This window comes from Gobio gobio, assembly GCF_949357685.1.
Source record: "Gobio gobio genome assembly, chromosome: 24".
NCBI classification, from domain to species: domain Eukaryota; kingdom Metazoa; phylum Chordata; class Actinopteri; order Cypriniformes; family Gobionidae; genus Gobio; species Gobio gobio.
The window spans coordinates 14898201-14922197 of NC_137120.1; the positions used below are offsets into that span (position 1 = coordinate 14898201).

The 23997-nt window shown below is 38.7% G+C and overlaps 1 protein-coding gene across 2 annotated transcripts in view; it reads left to right on the top strand.

Annotated features, from left to right (window-relative positions):
* The window catches only part of lcor (ligand dependent nuclear receptor corepressor), a gene marked incomplete at its 5' end in the record, with an annotated part of 55181 nt that extends 40072 nt beyond the window's left edge, over positions 1 to 15109 (top strand). The window contains 5 exons of one of the 2 annotated variants that reach the window (XM_079807597.1): positions 2471 to 2550; positions 5647 to 5773; positions 8340 to 8666; positions 9424 to 9520; positions 11562 to 15109. In XM_079807597.1, the coding sequence (XP_079663723.1) occupies positions 2471 to 2550; positions 5647 to 5773; positions 8340 to 8666; positions 9424 to 9520; positions 11562 to 12618 (1688 nt within the window). In that variant the 3' untranslated portion in view covers positions 12619 to 15109. The remainder of the gene's footprint in view (positions 1 to 2470; positions 2551 to 5646; positions 5774 to 8339; positions 8667 to 9423; positions 9521 to 11561) is intronic. The other variant, XM_079807598.1, reaches the window with a different exon arrangement.
* Positions 15110 to 23997: the final 8888 nt, after the last annotated feature.

A 23997-nucleotide genomic window follows, 5' to 3' on the forward strand; every position in this document is an offset into this window, starting at 1 on the left:
TGAATTATGTGCTGGTAATGTAAATATTTTATTCATGCCATGTATGTACATTCAAGTTCACTCAAAAACATCCTCACACTATCGGTGAATCGGCACGAAATAAACCCATAACACAGAATTAAGGAATAAAGGATAAACACAATAACACTATGCTGCCTGTGGTTTCGCCGCCGGCGGGAGATGTGACGGTCACAGATCCGTCAGAGATGCAGCTCGGAGAAAACGTGAACTGTGCACCGTGAGTCTTGTTTTTTAAACATTTGCTAAGTACCAAATCAGTCGTGATGAGAAACCGCTAACATTATATCACATAAAGTTTAGTGTGGACGGATATTAACAAGTGTGACTTTTCCTGATGGTCAAAGCCTATACGTTTTTGTTATTGGTAAGTATCAATACTAGATGACAATAACGTTACCAGCTTTGCTATTGCCTGAGACATGATAATAATCAGTACAGTATTGTAATCTGAGCAGTGTTCATATCGTTAGCTATCTTAAATATAAGCTAACACCGTTCTCTCATGGAGACACCTGCCGCTGTTCTCCACTGTTTCTCCTCACACAACAACTCAATTTGTCTCCTGTAATTGTTGTTCTGTCTAATCCTGGTCTGTCCCTAATTGTGTGTCATAATTGTATGGCTGTGGTCTGCCATATGAGTATTAATAAAAATGTATAATGTCCTCAGCGTCCGACCTGTCATTGCGATTCATTGTTTTCCTATCGCTGAAATTCACCGCACTCCCTCTCGTTATGTCACGTCCGGTTTTGGCATTTTCAGATGCGGAAGTAAAATTTTCTCACAAAAACGACTCCAAAAGCCTTAATAGTGTATTTTAAAGAAAATCTAGTTCCTACATTATTTTTCTATACATTGACTCACTGGAGTTTCTAACCTGCAATATGCCCTTTAAAGCCAAGCCAGTTTCCTCCGAATCTAACCGTTTATCATCATAATCTCTTCCATATCTCTTTGAAATACAGCATTCTGTGCAGAATTTAAATGGGTCCGATATGTTTTGTTGTCTGCGCCGACTCGCGCATATGATCCGCGCTGGGCTCTCGTGTCTGTAGTCAACGGCTCTGGTCTAGACTATGTGTGTGCGCTGCTGCGGTGAACCCAGATTTAATTCGCCTCAACTGAAAGCATATTTACACTATCTGAATCGTTTCCTATAGCATGTATAGTGCGCTATGTGCCATTCACCATGTAGAAAATAGAAAATGCGTGAACATCTGACCGTTTTCAGACGCAGTTCAGGGTCTATTTATAATGCAGGGGGCGTGACTTCAGATTCTAGAGCGCATTTGATTGGACAGAAGATTTGATGAGAAGGTGAAGTCTGCGATGATGTCATCAAAATCTGTGATTTGTTTTAGCGGAAGTGAGAGACTGTAAGTTTTGAATGCTTATATCTCCTAAATGCAAATGTTGTCATTGTTTTGGAACACACCAGCTTATTCATAACCTTAAGGCTAAGATAATCATACTAAAAGCTAAAAAACGTTATTTTGATTTCAGTGGGCCTTTAACTTTCATAGGAATTCACCACTCGCTTTGCACTGCTGCGTTATGAATGCCCAAGCGGTCGTGTGCATGTTACTTTCGGTTAGATAGAATTAGTGATTTAAAAGCCGAGTCGGTGATACCGGTATTACTGGTGTTGTCACACGTTGATTAACCAGTGGGAAAATTTCCTCACCGTCACATCCCTAGCAGACACATTCAGTTTTAATTTGTAGTGTCTGTTCTCTAACTGAACTAAATTATTTTATTACAATAAAAAAATCTAAACGACGGTGGGGTGCGGTGCCGCGGTGGGCAAGTGGTGTAACCGGTGTTAAATGCCGGTGTTATGCCTGTTAAACTGGTGTTATGCCTATCGCAGCAAGCCTATTACCGGTTATTATTATCAATCTAAATGATTCTCATGCGAAATATAGGAGCTTGTTACTGGGACGTGTTTTGTATCACTAGTGCAGTGTCGGTTCTCTGAGCATATGAGCCCTGCCCGCGTGAGGCGCGCTGCTTCTCCAGATTCCTGCCTTTATTAGAGGAAGAATATGTTCAGCCCCTTCCCTCCGAAGCTTCGAATATTCGGTGTTGATTACTATCGAAGCTTCGAAGCTTAAAAAATGATATTCGGACAAGCCCTATACACTATTGCTAAAACAACGAATCGAATGGTGGCTTCAGACTTTTGCACAGTACTGAATATTTCTGAACTTCTGAGATTTTCTAAAAAAAAAAAGGCTTCTTTCATCTTTTTCAACACTTCAATATAAAAACATAGCATGTGAACCAAAATATTGTTTGCTACTGAAAAATTGCTACGTAAAAAAAACTGAATGTTATTATTTTTAAATGCATTATTTTTAATTGGTCAAGATGTTTGTTGTCATTTGTTATGAAGTGTTTGTTTGTAAAGGCCAGCACTTGACTAATGCCGTCTCTGTTTCTCCTGCAGATTGTGAGCCCGAGGGTGTGTCAGATTGGTCGTTTAATGAAAATTGTCTCTTTTGCTGCTTAAGACGTGACAAAGTTAAGGTAATTAATCCCGCTCTTATTATCTATGTATTTCCACAAACAATGCATTAGCGATTTCACATTGAGTCATGCAATGTTTTCAGCCACTTTAAATATGTCTGTAATAGCTGGCTTTGAATAAAAAGAAAAACACAGGAGATACTCATTAACGCTTTTCAGTCAGATGACAGGTAATTAGGGGCCAAGCACCGAAGGTGCACCTGTTGAAACCGTTCCCGTTCTTCTTCTTCTTCTTCTTCTTCTTCTTCTTCTTCTTCTTCTTCTTCTTCTTCTTCTTCTTCTTCTCCTTCTCCTTCTCCTTCTCCTTCTCCTTCTCCTTCTCCTTCTCCTTCTCCTTCTCCTTCTCCTTCTCCTTCTCCTTCTCCTTCTCCTTCTCCTTCTCCTTCTCCTTCTCCTTCTCCTTCTCCTTCTCCTTCTCCTTCTCCTTCTCCTTCTCCTTCTCCTTCTCCTTCTCCTTCTTCTCCGAAGGTGACAAGACATGTCAATATGTCATTGCAGAGATATAGCCTCAAGAGGCCTTTTCATTATAAGTATGGACCACATGGCGGTGCTGTTTTGAAACCGTTTAAGCAGCTTAAAGGCATGGTGCTGATGGCCAATTTCAAGTTTCGTAATGATACACCAATTCATTTGTGAAGCATAGCATTTTATATCATAAAACTGCATTGTAGTCAATGGGAATTTCATGTTTTGTTCTATTATAGCGCCACCAAGTGGCACAATACTATCATTTTTTTTATGTGTCCTTGGAGTGAGCCCATACATGTCTGTCAATTTTGGTGAAAATATCTTGTTTAGTTTTGGAGTTATATACATTTATATGAAAAAACACATGAAAAATGACTGACACCTGACTTTGATTGGATTTTACACCCCCTTACTATCAATATTTTGACATTTGGGCATTAGCATGTAGCTATCGACCTATGTTTCCGAACTTCTGATGCTGGTTTCGTCTCGATCGGACTAGCGGTTTCGAAGATATCAGCTTATGTTTTTAAAGTGCTAAATTACAACGCTGCACAAATAATACGCCGAAACCTGGCAAGTCTGGTATCGTTGGACTCGGCGAGGATTCAGGAGACAAACAACGTTACTCTCATGAAAATAAGTCAATCTCACCTAAAGTTATAAGCATTTTAAAAAAAAAATCTCCACTAGGTGGCGCTGTTTCGAAACTTCTTGGGCTCATTCAGGGCACCGTGTTGATGACCGTGTTGATGACTCTTCCTCTTCCTCTTCCATTTTTAATTTTCCGAAAAACCTACTTTTACAAACTCGTCCTAGACGGTTCATCCGATTTGCACGAAAATTTTACCAGATCATCTTCAGACCATGCTGACAAAAAATCTTGCAAATCAAGTTGATTCGTCAAATCATTTGCGATAAACGCGCAAACAAATTTTACGTAGTGGTTGCAAAAACACACTTAAGGCAATATCTCCGCAACGCTTTATCGTATTCAAACAAAACTTGGTACATCTAATCACAAGCATGACATGAGGCGACATGCAGTGTTTCGGCGCAGCGCCACCTACTGGTCCGGAGATACGAAAAATGGCTATTTTTGCTTATAACTTCTGAACTGTTTGTCCAAAAATCATAAAAGTGGTCTCGTTACATTCAGGACGGCATGCCGAGTCGTCTGATATTCAATTTTACCATATCGGCCATTTTGGCTGCCGGCCATTTTGAATTATGTGCTAAAATGCTGTATTTTATGAACACATGAACGGATTGTTACGAAACTCGGTTTGGGTCATCAACACGGTGCCCTGAATGAGCCCAAGAAGTTTCGAAACAGCGCCACCTAGTGGAGATTTTTTTTTTAAAATGCTTATAACTTTAGGTGAGATTGACTTATTTTCATGAGAGTAACGTTGTTTGTCTCCTGAATCCTCGCCGAGTCCAACGATACCAGACTTGCCAGGTTTCGGCGTATTATTTGTGCAGCGTTGTAATTTAGCACTTTAAAAACATAAGCTGATATCTTCGAAACCGCTAGTCCGATCGAGACGAAACCAGCATCAGAAGTTCGGAAACATAGGTCGATAGCTATATGCTAATGCCCAAATGTCAAAATATTGATAGTAAGGGGGTGTAAAATCCAATCAAAGTCAGGTGTCAGTCATTTTTCATGTGTTTTTTCATATAAATGTATATAACTCCAAAACTAAACAAGATATTTTCACCAAAATTGACACAGACATGTATGGGCTCACTCCAAGGACACATAAAAAAATGATAGTATTGTGCCACTTGGTGGCGCTATAATAGAACAAAACATGAAATTCCCATTGACTACAATGCAGTTTTATGATATAAAATGCTATGCTTCACAAATGAATTGGTGTATCATTACGAAACTTGAAATTGGCCATCAGCACCATGCCTTTAAGCTGCTTAAACGGTTTCAAAACAGCACCGCCATGTGGTCCATACTTATAATGAAAAGGCCTCTTGAGGCTATATCTCTGCAATGACATATTGACACTATATTGACACTCTGCTTTGATATATTGACACCAATCTTTGCATGTGTCATTGTTCCCTTATTCTGACCACACCACATCAATTTCATAACTGTGCCACCTATTGGTTGAAAGTGATAAATCATTAAATCATTATTATTGACTGTATTTATCATTTTACAGCTATTTTGCCTAAAATCACCTTAATAGGTCTTTAATTGCTCATTGCTGCCGTTGATCTGACATTGCCAGCATTTTTGGCATGTCTTGTCTTCTTCTTTGCGCTTGGCCCCGTTATTGCTGCTTGCAGCTATATTTGTTATTATAACTCTTTTAGTGTTTGATAAGATATTACTTGACAACACCCTGAGATGTGACAGAAAAAGATTTTCTCTACAACAGAAAATCTTTCTTTGAAAGTAAACAGCATTACAGTTTTTGTGTTGACTAATTTTAGCTGCTAACAATATTTCTACATCGTTGTCATATAGCACTGAATGCACATACATTTTTCAGGTGAACATTTTTTTTTCTGAATGCAATTCATTTGTTAATGAAGTTTCAAATATGATTGCTTCTGCCTTTTAATTAGCTTTTTTTATATAAATTGTTTTTTTTTCTCTAGGAAAATTTGGTTGGTTTGAACAACCAAGTGTTATCAGAAGCGGACAGCTTCAAGCAAGAGCAGTCCAATATTAACAAACTTGAGAAGCAAGCAGAGGATTTCCTCAATGTTGTCTTCTACAGAAAGGGTAAGACAAGTAAACATTACAAGAACGGAGACCAAAGTAGTTGAATAGTGTCAGTTTTTTTCTTTTCTTAAAGTTATTTGTTATATTCAAAGGCAATTACGGTGGGGAATTGAAATGATGCCTTTTTTAAATAAGACCAAATAATGATCACGTTGCAAAATTCCATTTTGAAACAATTGAAAATGATCAAAACCCCTAAATTTAATTTAACCTGTTCTGCTTTTTACACTAAATAAAGATGAACATGGGAAAAATGTTGCTGTTTGAGCATGGTAAAGCTCTTGAGTTCTTCTCTATATCAGTGTCAGTGTTTCTGAACTCCTTTTTTTATTTAAGTCCATTAAAAGTCTTAATTGTACTTAATTTTAGATGACACTTTGAATACGTATCTAAATCTTTACCTAATTAAAACTCGAATTATTATTATACATTTTTATTAGTAATAATAACTATTATTATTTATTTAAATTAGTCTTTCTTTGTGGATTTGCTTGTTCGCATGACAATTCGCGTTGTAAATATGACAGCGTATAACGTACTGCATCCTGCATGCGAAAGGAAGAGAGATGGAGAAGAAAATGGGTAAATGTGTATATAAACACCAATCAGGCATGACATTATGAACATTGTATGAAGTGAATAACACTGATTATCTCTTCATCATGGCACCTGTTAGTGGTGGGATATATTAGGCAAGTGAGCACACATGTGTTAGAAGCAGGAAAAATGGGCAAGCGTAAGGATTTGAGCTAGTTTGACAAGTTAGTAATGGCTAGACGACTGGGTCAGAGCATCTCCAAAACTGCAGCTCTTGTGGGGATTTCCTGGTCTGCAGTGGTCAGTATCTATCAAAAGTGGTCCAAGGAAGGAACAACCGTGAACCGGCGACAGGGTCATGGGCGGCCAAGGCTCATTGATGCACGTGGGGAGCAAAGGCTGGCCCGTGTGGTCCGATCAAACAGACGAGCTACTGTAGCTCAAATTGCTCATGAAGTTAATGCTGGTTCTGATAGAAAGGTGTCAGAATACACAGTGCATCGCAGTTTGTTGCGTATGGGGCTGCATAGCCGCAGACCAGTCAGGGTGCCCATGCTGACCCCTGTCCACCGCCGAAAGCGCCAACAGTGGGCACGTGAGCATCAGAACTGGACCACGGAGCAGTGGAAGAAAGTGGCCTGTTCTGATGAATCACATTTTCTTTTGCATCACGTGGATGGCCCAGTGCGTGTGTGTGTGCTTGGCTTACCTGGGGAACACACAGCACCAGGATGCACTATGGGAAGAAGGCAAGCCGGCGGAAGCAGTGTGATGCTTTGGGCAATGTTCTGCTGGGAAACCTTGGGTCCTGCCATCCATGTGGATGTTACTTTGACACGTACCACCTACCTAAGCATTGTTGCAGGCCATGTACACCCTTTCATGGAAACAGTATTCCCTGGTGGCCTCTTTCAGCAGGATAATGTGCCCTGCCACAAAGCAAAAATATTTCAGAAATGGTTTGAGGAGCACAACAATGAGTTTGAGGTGTTGACTTGGCCTCCAAATTGCCCAGATCTCAATCCAATCGAGCATCTGTGGGATGTGCTGAACAAACAAGTCCGATCCATGCAGGCCCCACCTCGCAAATTACAGGACTTAAAGGATCTTCTGCTAACATCTTGGTGCCAGATACCACAGCACATCTTCAGGGGTCTAGTGGAGTCCATGCCTCGATGAGTCAGGGCTGTTTTGGCAGCAAAAGGGGGACCAACACAATATTAGGAAGGTGGTCATAATGTTATTCCTGATCAGTGTATGTGTCCAAGATAAGTGTTTTGAGGTTCAAATGCTCAGGTTGTTTTCCTTCCTTGCGGTATGTATTTGATGTTTTAAACTCTAAAGGAAACTGTCTTCCCTGTAGGAAATGTTTTCACAGCCTAGCCTGCCGAATCCAGTGGCTTTGATTTTAACAATGGCAGTAACCAAGAGTGTTGTGAAATAGTTATAGTGATGGTGCAGTTTATAAGATATAAAATTCATAGAAGAGAAAATTTGATGAGAGCGGTACTTTTAGTCAAATATTAACTTGTATTCATGTTCACCGGCCGTTCAGAGACTTGTTCAAATGTGTGTGTGGAAGGGTTTAATAAAAATAAAACCATAAAGAACATTTTGTTACTATAAAATAAATATTAACTGAAAAAAATAATAAACATAGTGCAAGAGATATTAAAAAATAGATATCAAAAAACAGCACAATTATTAAAACTTTAAAATTAAAATAATTGAAAATATAACAATAAATATTAAAAACAATAGCATCTCAATGATAAAAAAATAATAAACATAGTGCAAGAGATATTAAAAAATAGATATCAAAAAACAGCACAATTATTAAAACTTTAAAATTAAAATAATTGAAAATATAACAATAAATATTAAAAACAATAGCATCTCAATGTACTAAAATAACACTGGTGTAAAGTGTGAGCAGTGAATACTATTGGGACTTTATAGCTAAAGTCAATTTCTCTACATCTTGAAGTAAAACATACAGTAAATGCATTGCTTCCGTTATATCTCCCAGCAGACCTCCCCAGATTTACAGACCCCCACATTCCTCTAGTGGCTCGTGAGATCATGCAGCGAATGATCCGACAGTTCGCTGCCGAATATACCTCAAAAACCAGCTCAACTCAGGACGTACCCCAACCCCAGTCCCAGCCCAACGGCACCAAGGACCAAAGCCTGCCGAAAGCGCCCTCGCTGGACCCGGACGCCTCCACCCCTGCTCCCGGTACCGGCACCGCTGCCTCCGCACAGAACCCCGTCCTCAGCAAGCTTCTCATGGCAGACCAGGACTCGCCGCTGGACCTCACCGTCAAGAAACCAGAAACCGAGCCCAGCGAACAAGGTCAGGCCGCGCTCCTTCATAGTTACTGCTTTTCTTTATTAGTATTTTCAGAAACTTCATTTAAAATATGCTCTATGAAAACAAGTCTTTATTTTGGCTACTGAAGAATTGAGAAAATGTAAAATACCTATTTAACATAGATATACATAATCAAGGCATGTATTCCATTCCATTAAACATTAAAAACAGAGAATATGCTATATATTTTTTTTTATATGTATTCACTAAAATATCAATACATTATAATAAACAGCAATTTACCTACAGTTTTTATTTTTTCTTTAAAAAATATTAAAGCAAGAGGGGACATCTGTCAAAATTGGGAAAATTATGAATCAGTGTTTTAAGCAGATTCTAAAAGAATTCTATTGCACTGACACCGTTTTAAGAAATTGTAAAAACATGCTTTAAAATCACTTTTGGTCAATTTTATATATGAAAAAACAATATTATATCAAGTCAGCTTGCAAGGTTTTGAGACATAATGTTGCTTGGTCGTTTGTAGATGTACATGAGATGTGCATTGCTCCGTTAGGAAACTGAATATTCCAGTGTTTGCAACAACTGTGCTGATCACAGAAATGATTTTAAATAGAAGCAGAACCTCATAAAGAGCATGTGAAGATCGTTCAAGGCTGTAACATATCAAAACGTTGGATCTATGAATGGTTAGGGGAAAACTAGATGGTTTGATTCAGTCTGGTCAACTGATTTTGTGTTAGTTTGGTCTTAGAATATGACAACGTTTTATTTGCAGATGGAGTCCTTGACCTCTCAACTAAGAAGAACCATAGTCATGGTAGTGTCTCAATGAAAAGCTCTCATGGTTTCTCAATCGTGCCCACAGTTAAGGGGTAAGAAGTCTTTTTTTTTCATTGTTAAACAATTACATCTTTCCGTTTAGGTCTCACGCTGCATTAAACACACGTCATGTTCACAAAGTCCTTTGGCATTGTTACCATTACAGGCATGTCCGTTGTACACATGACCTTCAAATGAGCTATCAGTCCCATCAACTAGATGCTTATTTTATATTTCACTTTTGATCCAGTATCTGATGACGAGTATCTGATGCAGAAACATCACCTGACACAAAAATAAGATTCAGTAAGTCGGGATGTCCCGATCCGATTTAAGTCATTGAATATTTGAGTCATTGAATATTAATCTGCCAATACCGAGCCCCGATCCGATAGCCTACTTCTATTTTATTTATATATTACATTATATAATACAGTAATACATATATAATACAGTAAATATACAGTATATAATACTATTTACAGTATTTTTGCTAAAATTGTTACTTGTATATACAAAAAACACCAAAACGTGCCAGTCTGTGCAGTGAAACTAGTTTAACTCTGGTACAGAATGGTGTGTTTTTACAGTAAAGAACTGTATTTGTACCATAGGCAAGAATTACATTTCATAATTTAGCTGAACAGAGCACCCAGAGTAATCTAAGCATCTTGCTGATTATATGGATAGCCCCCTGTGGGACCTTCAATTTCCTGCTTAGACTATCAACTTTCTGTTTCCTTTCTGTACTAAGACACTTTACTGAGGTACAGATGATGTGGCACATTTCCTCAGAAAAGGTACATTTATTGTACTATTATTTTTGTTCTCTGAAAGATACAGAATGGTACTGTGAATGACCGTCTATGAAACCACACAAATAAGGTACAAAACTTTTTTTTATCAAATGGTAGGTGTTTAACCTGGGATCATACTACATATTATTTTCTTTTTATTTTCTAGCAATTTTACATGTGGTTTGCAATATCTATGTATAAATACACTTTAAAACCCCGATTTGTTTGATTTTTATTTTTTAGCAATAGCTTAGATCGAAAATAAATAAATAAAAAAATGACAAAAAAAGTATGAAATATTAAAGGTTAGAATGGGTAACAGATTAGCATATTTATGTGTAAATTAATCTGTCACTGAAGTAGGGGTTTGCTAGTTTGGGACCAGATGTTGGTTTCAATTTATTTTCCATAAATTAAAGAAAAAATATGAATTAGATTTTTTTTTCTTCCAATATCTTTGGTAATGGGGTTGAATGATTGAGCTTGACAAATCCAGTCAACATTGCAATTTGTGTAAAAATCAAGATTATCCAACAAGTAGGGCCCTATGAATTATTTTTTCCTAAATTCCGTTTAATTTTTTCCCGTTTTTATTTTTCTGGGTGTTTTTTTTCCTCACTTTTATTATTTTTTGGATTCCAAAAAGTATGTCTATACAATTTAACAAAAATGTATTGAAAGTTTAACAAAAATTACATGTTTAGGGCCCTATGAAATACATTTTAACCAAATTCTGTATTGTGTATTTAAATTTTTCTAGCAATCAAATGAAGGCATAAAACATTAATTTAATTAATCTATTAATCATATGAAATTAAACAAACGTTTTTGTCAAAGTGCTGTACAACAGAGCTTTACTGTTCAAATTAAAACAGAGAAGAAAAGTTGTGATTATGAATAATAGGGCCCTAAACAAGTTTATTTACATGTCTTCCCACTATGCTGTAATTTAAGGGGGGAATCATGTGGTAACAAGGTTGAACTCAAAATGTTGGAAACAACTAAATATTAAGTTTATAGTATTTAAAATGAGTGAATCATTATAAATAGTTTTATAGTCATAACAATTATAAATAGTTATATAGATATTTATCAATTTATCAAGATTATGTGTAAATGATCACGTTTGGCATTCATTGTTGGATACAGTTGTAAAAGTGGTATTTATTACACCGAAAAGTCCCCTTTTGGATTTCTTGGAGACAACAGAATTGTACAAGAGTACAAAAGTACAAGACTTCACTCCAGTAACAAATCACATTCTCACATATGAACATTTTATCTTTTCATAAATCAGGCGTTCCCAGAGAGCTGATCACAACTATCGAGATGTTGACGATGAGGATGGCTTGCCACCGAGAAGCTTGCATGATGGGATCAGGGAGAATTGTATTGGTTCTGAACCCCTCAAGCCACCGTTGGCCCGTTCACTCCTCATAAAAGAAGAACTCCTGAACCAGAAACACCGCCTCCTTGGCCAACCCACACCTCTTTCTTTGGCTAGCCTAGAGTCCGTGGGTCTCCTCAACAGCCAAGCCCAGTCCCTTCTGTCACGTGATGGAGCATGGGGGAAATCCCATCTAGACGGCCTCCTGAAGCTCAAACAAATTGGTGGCAATCTTAGTGACCTAAACGACCTGCCTCTTTTCCAGGAGAGCCAAGGCCTGTTCTCCAAGGGTACAAAGTCCCATGACACCGGTTCCATCATGGTAAAGAAAGAGCCAGGACATTCCCCTCCAGTGGACTTGAAGATTCCTCAGGTCAGAGGCATGGACCTGTCTTGGGACTCCCACGGGAATGCCTCGGATCTCTACGGTTACAGCTCTATAGCTATGAGTAACGTGCACTCGGAGAACGCGCTCAGTAGGAAGCTGAGGGCCATCTTGCCAAAGCAGAGTCGCCGGGCCGCTCTCGGAGGCCTTCTCGATGGAGCAGCCGTGGGCGAGTACTGGGGCGCAGACCTCGAACCGCCAACACTGGGACCCCAGTACCCAACATCAGACCCAGAGGCAGACCCGAACGGCTCCAAGCAACCCCGGAAGAAACGGGGGCGTTACCGGCAGTACAACAGCGAGATTCTAGAGGAAGCCATTGCTGTGGTGATGGGTGGGAAGATGAGCGTTTCGAAGGCGCAGAACATCTACGGTATCCCCCACAGTACCTTGGAGTACAAGGTAAAGGAGAGGATGGGCACACTCAAGAACCCACCAAAGAAAAAGCTTAAACTGATGATGAGGGCAGAGGGGCAAGACTCGGGGATCACCGGCGAGTCCGAGTCCATGTCGACGCCTGCTACCACACCCGTTGCAACGCAAGTGGATGTCTTGCAGGGGACAGGAGACAAAGTCGAGTAGATTACACAGAACACCTCATAAATTGGGAAAAGTTTTAGATTCTGACAGAAACAAAAAAAACTAAGATGATTTGGAATTGAGGATGGGGCTTTAATTGTGCCAATTTACTTGCAGTATCTGGGTGAGCACAACTGCAGGGATTGATGGGAGGATTTAAGCCTGATAACTGGGGATAAGAAACCAATTGGCAGTTATCAGTGGTCGCGGTGACACTGCAAGCATTTGCTGAAGTTTCTTACAACATAAAGCAACAAATGCGTACTAAAGCCATAAGAGAGTATCGACAGAAAGACATTGTATTAAACACGAAAAGCAAGCAGATTAACCCTTTGTTCACCCTCTTCATCTGAACTTTGCGAGCTGCGCCATTAGTGCTCATGCCATTTTGAGAAACGAGAAGTGGGGTTTGAAGGGTTACGTGCAAAGCTGGAAAAAAAACACATTTTTCTCCTCTGATTGGTAGGTTTATGAAATAATTCAAGATCTTTAAAAGTAATTTATTTCAAATGGAGTTGACGAGCATTCTCACCAGGGATCAGTCCTAGGCCCGTTTTTCTATTAACAGGTAAAAACAATTGCTTTCAACTCTGTAGTTTCCTCCTTTTATATTCTGCACCATTGAAACAGACTAAAAATTAGACACGTCCATTTAAAAAAAAAAATGAAGCTTAAGATTAGTCATTCAGGGATGCATGTTTGTGATGTTGAAAATAGTTTTTTTTTTTTTACTTTACTGTAACTAAACTTTTCTTTAACTCTAGCGCTTTCTTTTGCACTACACTTTTCAGTCTGGCGCTCGCCAGAGCCTAAATCTGGCAATTAGACCTGATTACCTCGACACTGCTTGCATTACGCACTTACTGTTCTGTCTGGCATACTGCATAATACTCATTTTACAGTACTCTACTCTTTCCCAAAAGGTTTCCAAAACCCACAAAGGGACAGTGCCGACTCAAACCACACAGGACAGGAATGTGTTTCTACTAAAATGAATCGAGGGAGGGTGCGTGCAGTCGATTTCCGGCTGCTCCCTCGTCGCTGCTTATAGTCAGTCGCTGACGTGTATATTTATAAAAAGAAAAGCATTTTTCGCAGAGGGTTGGTTTCGGGGAGGGGGGGAAATGTAGGTCGGGTTATGACCATGTAACCCTGTTATATTATAAATTTGCGTTCTTTCAGAGAGCCAATTATTGTCTCTGAATCCACATGTAAAACTCAGGGCAACTGAGACAAATATAGCGATCATGTTTTTAGAGAAACAATGCATCTTGCCTACTTGAACTGGAACCTGTGACACTTTCTCAGTAAATGAGTTGGGTCAGGGGGCAGGGCTTTAAACCGGGCATAGGTTGGGTCGAGCTGAGCCATGGATTGCAGATATCGGTGGGATGTCGTCGTTCCAAACACCTGGCCAGATGGGAGATCTCTCTGAAAATAGCACTTTGTTTTAAAAAAATGAAAGCGAATATGTTTGGGGGTATGTTTTAAAGTAGCTTTTGCAGTAGCAGATAGCATAAAGGAGACTTGCGAGATCAAAGGGGACGCGTTTCAACGACCCCCGCCGTCCTGCAGCTTAGACCCAAACATGCTCATTTTGTTTTGGAACAATTACCTCTTCAATACACAGTGGTCGACAGCTTGAGTCCTCAGATTTGTCTAGTGTTGCCTCACTGTTTATTGTCACATTGCCCCCCTTTCAAATCTAAACTGTGTCATCTGATGTATATAAAACCGAAAAAGCGCATAGATCTGTGAAGGTTTCAAAGAGAAGGCTTTTGGATTGGCATGCTCCACTTTGATGTTGTTTGAAGGGCATTCTGGTATATCACTGCCTGGTGCTCACCCAGTCTGTGACAAAAATCAGACTTCAGGGTTTCTGATGGTGAAACTGACTCTTTGAAATGTACCTTTTATTTATTTCATTACTTAATTTAAGCAAATGGCATGCACCAGTTCACCGGACGCTGATTTACTTATTTATAATCAGACACTTTTGATATCCTTGTTTTCAACAAGGTCTTACAAATATCAGGCCCAGGGAATTCAAGTAATTTCCCACCTTGTATATATTGGGCAATTTCCTACGACACTAAAGTTTGTTGTCGTTTTATTTTAATGATCTTATCAAGTTTTGTTAGCTTTGTTTAATGACTTTGCATTATATGTGTGGACACACTACTGAAATTAGTAGGAATCTCGATGATTTTTAGCATAGTAAACCACTGACGTAATATATATTTAGTTCAGTTTGTAAATTATGATCTGTACTTCTAAGTCGAAGGGAAGTTAAAGTCATATTCAGTGTAAATCTGGCATCAAATGCACCAACACTTTACCGATGCTGAGCGTTTGAAGTGTCTAATTAGAGTGTAGTTTGGTCCTTAATCAATCAATCAGGTTATTTATTAATCAACGTGATGTAAAATAATACTCTTCGCTTGACTCTTGCCATTTAGACATTTTCTTAACAAGTATTGTCTTGTTTTATGGTAAAAAAAAACTAAAATAAAACCCCAAAAATATTTATTTATTAATATTTGAAACCCTTGAATTAAATTTGTCTTACCCTACTGGCAAATTAATTTTTCTTGTTTTAAGCATGAATTCTATTGGATACTTCCAAGTTTGACTGGAAAAATATTACTTTGCAGTGCAACTAGTAAATCACTAGCTACAAATTAGATTCTGTTATAATTGAATATTTGCCCCGCACTTATGAATTATTGCACTGATGGTCATGACTGGAAGTTGTTTTGCAGCACTTAAATCTTTGCCCATTTGTACCCGGACAGCAACATAGCGTCGGTCCAGATCCGGGCCACATCTTGTACATGTGGATTCAACGCGTGCCAGATGTGAGCCGGATCTGTGCCGACACAATGTTGAGTTCTGAGTAAGAAAACCTCCCTATTGCTAATCTAGAAAGTTTTGAACTTTCGCACTGCTACTGTACATTCCTAATTTATCATCAGCTGTCTGATTCACAACGGTGCATGCCATTTCACCATATTTATTTGATTTGATTTCAATGATTAATGTATTACAGGGTTAACGGCTCCCCCTGTCCAAAAACATCCTCCTCTTAAAGAAATTAAACCGTCTTTACACTAATGAATGTACAACTGTTTCGGAATAACTTCCGAAATAAGTTGTTTAGTAAATAAGGCACTTTCACATTTCATACTTTGAACAGACTGTTTTAGTTTCTCTCTTGCTGCTCGTTTCAGTAGTTTTTTTAGTTTTTTGCACCTGTAGCCTTCAGTACTTTCGTATCTCAGGATAGATTCAGCAGAAGGGTTCGCAATATTCGTCAGTCGGATAACGATGCAGACATAACTACCTGAACAAGATGTGCACAGACATGTTATATTAACTACAGTCTCTGCACAATATACCTCATCCTTGGGAATAAACGCACCTTTCTGTGCCGCATCCTTAAATACCATTCAGGGGCACGTGGGAAAGGAGCAGTTGAAACTCTGGGAAATTGATTTTATTTTCCTATTTCACCCTCTTGTGTTGTCTTCTTTGAGAGAGATGGCAAGCGAGGCGTTTCATGTGTCTGACTGACCAATATTTACACCCTTTTCATTCAGGTACAAAAAAACCAATCATAAATTTCGCATATTGCCAATAACGGGTCCCATCCTTTAAGTTAATCGTCAAGGCAGACATCGACGGATGTGTTTTTCCTCGACTCAAATGGAGGTTTGAAGGGGAGAATATGGGACAGGTGGAAATGTTAACCTTCTGTTGTTTTTGTGCTTTGTACACTTGTTTTTAAACTGCATTCCAAAAATTTCAAGAGATACCTTTATATGGAAGAAAAATCTATACATATACAAATGAATATATTCTATTTATTTTACTGTTGTTTTTTTTTCTTTTCTGGTTGACATCGAAATGCTACACAAAGAAACGATGGAAATCAACGCCGACAGCTACAACCTCAGTTTCTGTACCATACGAAGTGCCATTTGTTTTGTCTCAAGTGGCTCATGATGATTTCCTTTCTCAGATAGCCTTTTATTTCCTTTGAGAAGTTGTTAAGGTCCACTGCATATCCACATAACGGCATTACCTCAGGTGAGATCTCTCCAGAGCAGCTGATTCTACACACGCTTGTAGAAATCAGGACCCGTACTTGACTTTTACACGTTTCCAAAAACGCAACTAGGAAGCAGTTTTTAAGTAACGGCAGTCACGTTTTCCTCCGGTGTATTTTAAAACCGAATGCTTAACTGAACCACGGGTCTCTTTTTGAATACAACTTTAGCACACGTTCAGATCAACAGGGCACACGTTTGTACTCCGCAAATAACACACACTCCAAACACCATAAGGTCTACAGTTTTACGCCGTTGGTTTGATAACTCTTCAAGTCAAACTAGTCGGTTGTGACATTAGAAAGAGTCTGAAAAGGCAGATATAGGCACTCCAAATGTAAATGTCTCTTTACAACTGCCATTTAAATGCATATTAGAGGTTTAGTTGCATTTTTTTGAGTGTTTAAGCGATTCCTTCACGCTTAACTTTTGTTTTCTTTTGATTTTGGCGGAATGAAAAGGAATAGGCACACCTTTATTCAACAAAACGCATTGGGAGAAAGAAATTGTCGGCAAATATTGTAGTCCAATTTAATTCTAGATATCCATCAGGCTGTCAATCTATGCACTCGAGAGTTTTCTGTGTTTGTGATTATATCAAGTAGTTTCTTTGTTGACGATTTAATGGCGTTATATTAAGTGAATACGTTGGATATTTTATTAGATTTAGATCAGCAGTATAGCTCAAAATAGCAGTTGTCATGGTACAGCTTGCAGCTCATGCCATGGTGGAAGACGTGTAGAAACATGTCTCAGTCTCTCAGAGAAAAATGATGGGGTATGCATTGCATACATTATGCATTTCAGTGGAATATTCGTTTTGGTGTCATCCGGAGTGCCTGTCTTGCAGTGTTCAATCGCCATTGATAATTTGATAATTGCATTCAATCATCATTACACGATTAAGCGTTGTTTACTAATTAATATAAACGATGATGAGCCGATGATACCCATTTGATAATTGGTAACAACAATCGAAAATCATTAACCAAGGCGACTTACAATCTATATATTAGTTTTCTTGTACTGAATTGACTCAATGTCGTCTTGATTACTTTCATGCAATTAAATAAAAAAATAAATGCATGTCCCTTTTTTTTATAGGTGAAGTGTGTAATTTCTGGGTATTTGTCATTGGTCCAACAAACATAACCACACCCCCAACTCGCGCTATTGGATGCTCATGCAAACAGATCGATGTTTTGAAAAAAAGCACCAGTTTTTTCGGGGGGAATCCACTCTAGCACACACACTTCATCTTTAAAATGAGATGTTCCTGCATAGGTTTAAGAGAAACTGTGAATTATATGGAACAGAGCCATGAAAAGTCAACACCAGACCTCTGCTGTCTCTAGTAATGCGCTCAACGCCAGCTCAGCGAGAGTCTCAGCAAAAATGGGCTTGATCAAATAGTCAACGTTCTTCTAGAGAACTTGAGAGCTTTGGGCTGTTAAAGGGCTGCCCTTGTGTTGCCATGACAATCTTGGAAGATCATTCACTAGTAAAGGTGTGCCTATTCCAATTCCTCTTTGCCTTTAGGCCAAATCCTCATTCTTTTCTGTTGCCTCATCTTATACCTGGATTGTGCATTCTCAGTTTTTTATATCTGTTGTGACACAAGCGAAGAGAATATTTAGATTGAAACGTGTTAGAGTCCTTCTTTCTGTACTTTGTGTTGGTCTTGTTGGCATTGCATGCCTGAATCCGCTCTTGACCATTAGTTTCATCCATGACTGTTTCGACCCTGCAGTCCATCGAGTTCTGCAGGATTAGGATTATTAGTTTTGCTACCTCAACTTTCAGATGGGTTTGACATTTTGTAGTTAAGCAAAAAGGACTTGTATCTTGAGGGACGGGCCGTCCCCGAAGGCTTAGTGGGAAAACGCGTTGCCGGTTTGATCGGCTCACTTGCCGTACTGTATGTAGCATTTCAGATGCACGGATAACACTGGCTCGTCGTTCCAGAAGTCACGCTCCCGTTCTGTGGGAAAGAGTTCTACATTCCACATGTGTACCTAATAAACCACATTTCTGATAGAGGTCATGGTTCTTATGCATCTTGTCTGAGTGTTTGGGAGGAATATCAGGTCGACCGATCACCTCTAAAGTTGGGAATGCGTCGTTGTGTGTGTTTTCCCATTCCACTTGAGTTTGTGCCCTTGAATTTCAAGCCAAATGCAGTCTGTGGGCAGTATCTTTGTTTGCAATCGCATTCGCATTCGTGCGTTGATGGCTCGTCTCATCTCATCTGTAGACGGGGTGCTTTCGGGGGAGTCGAAGCTTTATGGAGCAAAAATGCCTTTTGCTCTCTGTTCGGCTGTGTTCATATTTCCCAAGTACTTTTTAAAGCTGTGTAAAAATGTTTTCCGAGTAGAGTGTTGACGTTGTAAAGGTTGGGCGTTCAGTGTAGTTTTGATCGGATCCCTTCTCCCGTACCCCTCAGGTTAATGCATGAGAGTGGAATGATTCGGCTCGGCTAAAGATCGATTCCTTTTATATACTTCTTAATACTATTGATATTGTGATTACTTTTAAACTTTGATCAGAAACGCTTGCCTTTACGTTCCATTTCTTTCACCGGTATCGAGAAGTTACCCCTGCTTAATACAGTCAAAAAAAAAAAAAAGCGTTTTTTATTTTGCAATACGAAACGGCAATACTTAGTGATTTAAGTCCCCTTGAAAGTGAGTTTTCCCAAGAAAGCAGACGCCTCGACGTCCCCATCATGCCTTTTGCATTTGAGAAGATTCTGCCAAATATCCTTCGTTCAGTGCTTTATAAACAGCGAGGATTGTAAAGTACGAATTACCTGGGGAAACAAAAAAGAAAGGACGCTCTAACTTTAGATCTTTCGTTCGGTCCCTCAAGACCCACAACGCCACAAAGACTATTTTGTTTCTGATGTCTGTACAACGTGTGATGATGTTTCAGCTTAAAGAAAAAAAAAACCTTACAACGCAGAATACCTCAGATAATAAATCCATGTAAATCTTGACGGCCTCCACGTGTAGATAGAGCCCTGTTCACTGCCTCCCCACCTCACGTCTCTTCTTCTGTCCTCTCACTGCCGTTATATGTCGTGGAGGTTCCATTGCTTTCTTTTCATGTCCGTTTCTAGTCCCAGGCATTCATCGTTCACGGGCGTTCACACTGACCGCACTCGTGTTCCAGCGAGAGTTCGAGGCATCGTGAGTTGACGACGCGAAGTTGAGCTATTCGACTTTATGCAAAAGCGTAGCGATGAGGAGTCTGGATATAATGTGGTTGAGTTTCGATGACAGTGTGAATGCCATTTTAGGAAGGGAAGACATTGCCTCGCTTATTTTTACGGTCCATCTCGGTAATAATCAGAGATTTTTTTTTTTTTGGTAAAGTACCATGTTTCTTGCAGATTTCGGTCTGGTTCGTATTACGTAAATGTAGTTTTGGCTCAAGTGTGGCTTTGTCTTCTTTTAGAGGTTGTTTGTTGAGCATAAGCCATAGTTTACGCATTTCATCATTCATTTTCGTTATCAGCTAAACTGAATGTAGGGGGAAAAAACAATACAAAATTGAAACTCTTAACACACTAACTTTTTATGTACCTATACATACTTTAGGACAAGCTATATATTATTATATTAATGTGTTCATATATATATATATGTACACACAACAGTCACAGTGCATTGTATATAATGTTCTGTATAGTTATATCTTCTGGAACGAGATGTATATCTCTTCCTCGTTTGATTCAGGGAACAGACTTTTCAGTGCAGTATCTTTAGACTTTGTATAGTTCGTTTTCATTTGCTCACACGTTTCTTTTTTCGTCCACATACTGGAATAGTAGTTAGTCTTGAAGTGAGCTAAACAAAAAATAACTTATTGTAAGGCATCTAGCGCTGTGTTTTTCCACAATACTGTACAAACAGAATATATATTAAGAGGAAACGCAAACTTTTTAAGGTGGATGTGTATATAGTCTCGTAACCCATTGCGCGATTCGATTTTTTTTGTTTTCGTTGAAAAAACAGAAGTGATTTTAAAGTATTTATTGCGACATCATTTGGTGATGTAAATTAATTTTCCCCGTGAAAAAGCCAGGTTTTACGGTGTTGCCTGTTATTTTTGCTTGCTAAGTGTACATGGAGTTTAAGTTTAGAAGTGGGATGGTGAACACTGGACCTGAAATTATCCTTATTGGTTATGATGAGGAAATGCTTTGCTGCAACTGCTTTTTCCTAGCGATACTGATGTTTATTACTATTATTATTTCTCGTGCGAAGTGAAACGTCTCCGTGGTGTGAGTGTGAGCTTTTTACTTTTTGCTCATGCATTTTGTGGATAAACCATTTCTTAAACTCTTAAATCAGACAAGCCTGAAAAGACAAGTAGTTGTTTTCTTGGACATCTGTGAAACGATATAAAACGTTCCTTAAACCATGTCTCTTTTTATCTTAAATCCTATTATTAAGCCACAACTACGAATCCCTCAGGGACAAACGACACTGATTCAATCTATTCAGGTACTTTCTCTAGATTCTGCGGCCTAGCTGTTAAAATACGACTAAAATAACGTACATATTTTTGGAAAAAAATCCCTCGTGACGAGAGTCATTTTTAACCCGTTGTCGCTTTATTTCTTTTCCTCTGTCCTTTTCAGTTTTTGTATTCTTTGTATCCAGACTGAAGTACAATACACTAAATGAATGTCAAGCTGAAGCTTCAGGTGAAGAGCAACACTCAGTGCTTTTCATTACAATGTCCTCTGCACACACTGTGCCTCAAACGCCTGAAGACAATAGAAGCTACACTACAGCGACAAACACCACACCAGACCCCTCGACGATGGCGGTCTCACACTCCTATACAGACGTACCTCTACAGCGCCAGGCCTGATCTTTCACGTCTGCAGGCAGTAATTGCTAGTTTCGCTCTCTGCTTTTAGCATGTAAGTATTTCAGCGAAGAAACTGCCTGAAGAAACTGCCTCTCAATATGTCAGTGGTTTCACGTTGTGATCCGGTTTTTCATTTGTGCTTTTTTGAGCTTTTAGGTGCCTACTATTATTGTCAAAAAACCTCAGATACTTCACGAAGGATGTAAGAACTGGCTGTAATTTTCATCTGCAAAGATTATTAGAGGTAGTGTGAAGAATAAGGGCAGCATTTACTGCGTGATCAGTCTCGACGTTGAGTTTTTGTTGTTTTCCTTCAGATTTGCAGTTCTTGAAACATTCCTGTTGTTCGTGTCGTGGTGGGTTTTAGTTTGTGACGCCTGATCATGGGCTGGTTGTTTTCCACACATGGACTTGATTTAAGGCAAAAAATGAAATACTTACATGTTAACTAATTTTAATACGAGACGGAACGGGTTTTTAAAACGGTAAGGTGCTGCTTTTCCGAATCTTCTCTGTTTTCGATATACCTCAGACCATCTAGATCGAAACGAGTGCTTTTACCGAAACGGCATCTTGCCCTGTAACACACTGGCTCCTCCGAGTCCAATTGTTGGAAGACAGGCGCTCCAAAACTGGAATAGACCTCATTTCAATATATACTGTTTACTCTTTGACAAAAAACATTGTATAGTTTAATATTTTCTTGTACTGTAGATTTATTTATGTATATTAATTTGTTCTTTTTTTTTGTACTGTGTGTTTGACTTTTATTCTAGAATATTATCGATGTCCGTGTTAGAGCACTTACGAGGATCACGATTATTTTTGTTTGATTGCACTATTTGTTTTGGGTTTGTTTGTTTTTGTTTTTGCGTTTGAATGCAGATTCTTATTTTTGAGCTGGGCTAATGAATAATAAGCTGTCTCCTAATGTATGTGATTTTTACAAAAAAAACAAACAAAAAAAAAAGGAAAAGGAAAAAACTGATTAGATTTTCTGTGGTCTAATTTAAAAACAAACAAAAAAAGTTTTCTCTTTCTTTTTATTTGCATTGACCGTTAAGCAAAATGCTGATTAGATCCGTCTTTGTGCATGTGTGAAGTTTTACTGGTTATATTTTACCCATTAGGAAAAAATGCCATTTTTCAACACATTTTAATTGTAACATTGTGCAAGTTAGTATTCACTGGATGCTAGAACCTTCTTATGAAAACCACTATTCTTCTAATAAATTTTTGTTGTGAAAACGACGCGTGGAGATGTTTTTATTGTGCAGTTGCATGTTTCTACTGTTGTTTTTTGATAAATCATTTTTTTATCACATCATTTATAGTTTTAATTTTCAAGAAATCTTTGGTAACACTTTATTTTACAGTGTCTGCTACATGTACGTACCATAGTAATAACAGTAAATTGTGCATAATTACATGGAACTAACACTCAACCAAACCCTAACCCTATAGTAAGTACATGTAATTCATTAATATTGCTCAGTACTTAAATATAAAAGTACATATATAAGTTACACTGTTACAATGACATCTTAAAATAAAGTGTAACCAAATCTTTCTTCTTGGGTGACCAGCCCAACCCTCAATTTTTGTTACAAGGGTTTTTCAATGAATGATTTATGAACAATACATAATTTTAACCCTGTCATAGAAAGCAAGTGTATTAATTGTCCACTTTTTTTGAAAATAGGCTTTTCCCAACTCCCCTAGAGTTAAACAGTTGAGTTTTACTGTTTTCGAATCCATTCAGCTGATCTCCGGGTCTGGCGGTAGCACATTTAGCACAGCTTAGCATAGATCATTGAATCTGATTAGACCGTTAGCATCTCGCTAAAAACACGATCAAAGACTTTTTATATTTTTCCTATTTAAAACTTGACTCTTCTAGAGTTACATCGTGTTCTAAGACCGACGGAAAATAAAAAGTTGCTATTTTCTAGGCCGATATGGCTAGGAACTATACTCTCATTCCTGCGTAATAATCAAGGAACTTTGCTGCCGTTATATTACACACAGAGCCTGAAAATAGTCCTCAGCACGCTCCCTGTGCAAGCAGGTTGTCACGTTGGTTATGTTGACGGAAGTTAGACTATTTTCAGGCGCTGTGTAATATCATTGACATGGGCGTCACTAGGCCCTTTTTAGGGGGGCTTCAGCCTAAAATTCTGTCCAGCCCCCCCTAAAAAAAGCTTTGTCCCATTTTTTTAATCTGCGTTAATCAGTGTGTCCTTCAATCCACTGTGGCGGCGAATAGAGCGCACGCCAGACGCAGAGGTGTGTGTGTTGATCTGAGCCTCATTGGTCTGTCACCGCTCGTCAATGTCAAAATATTTGAGAAAACCAATCAAATCAAAGTAGGTGGGCTTTATGTACGCACAGA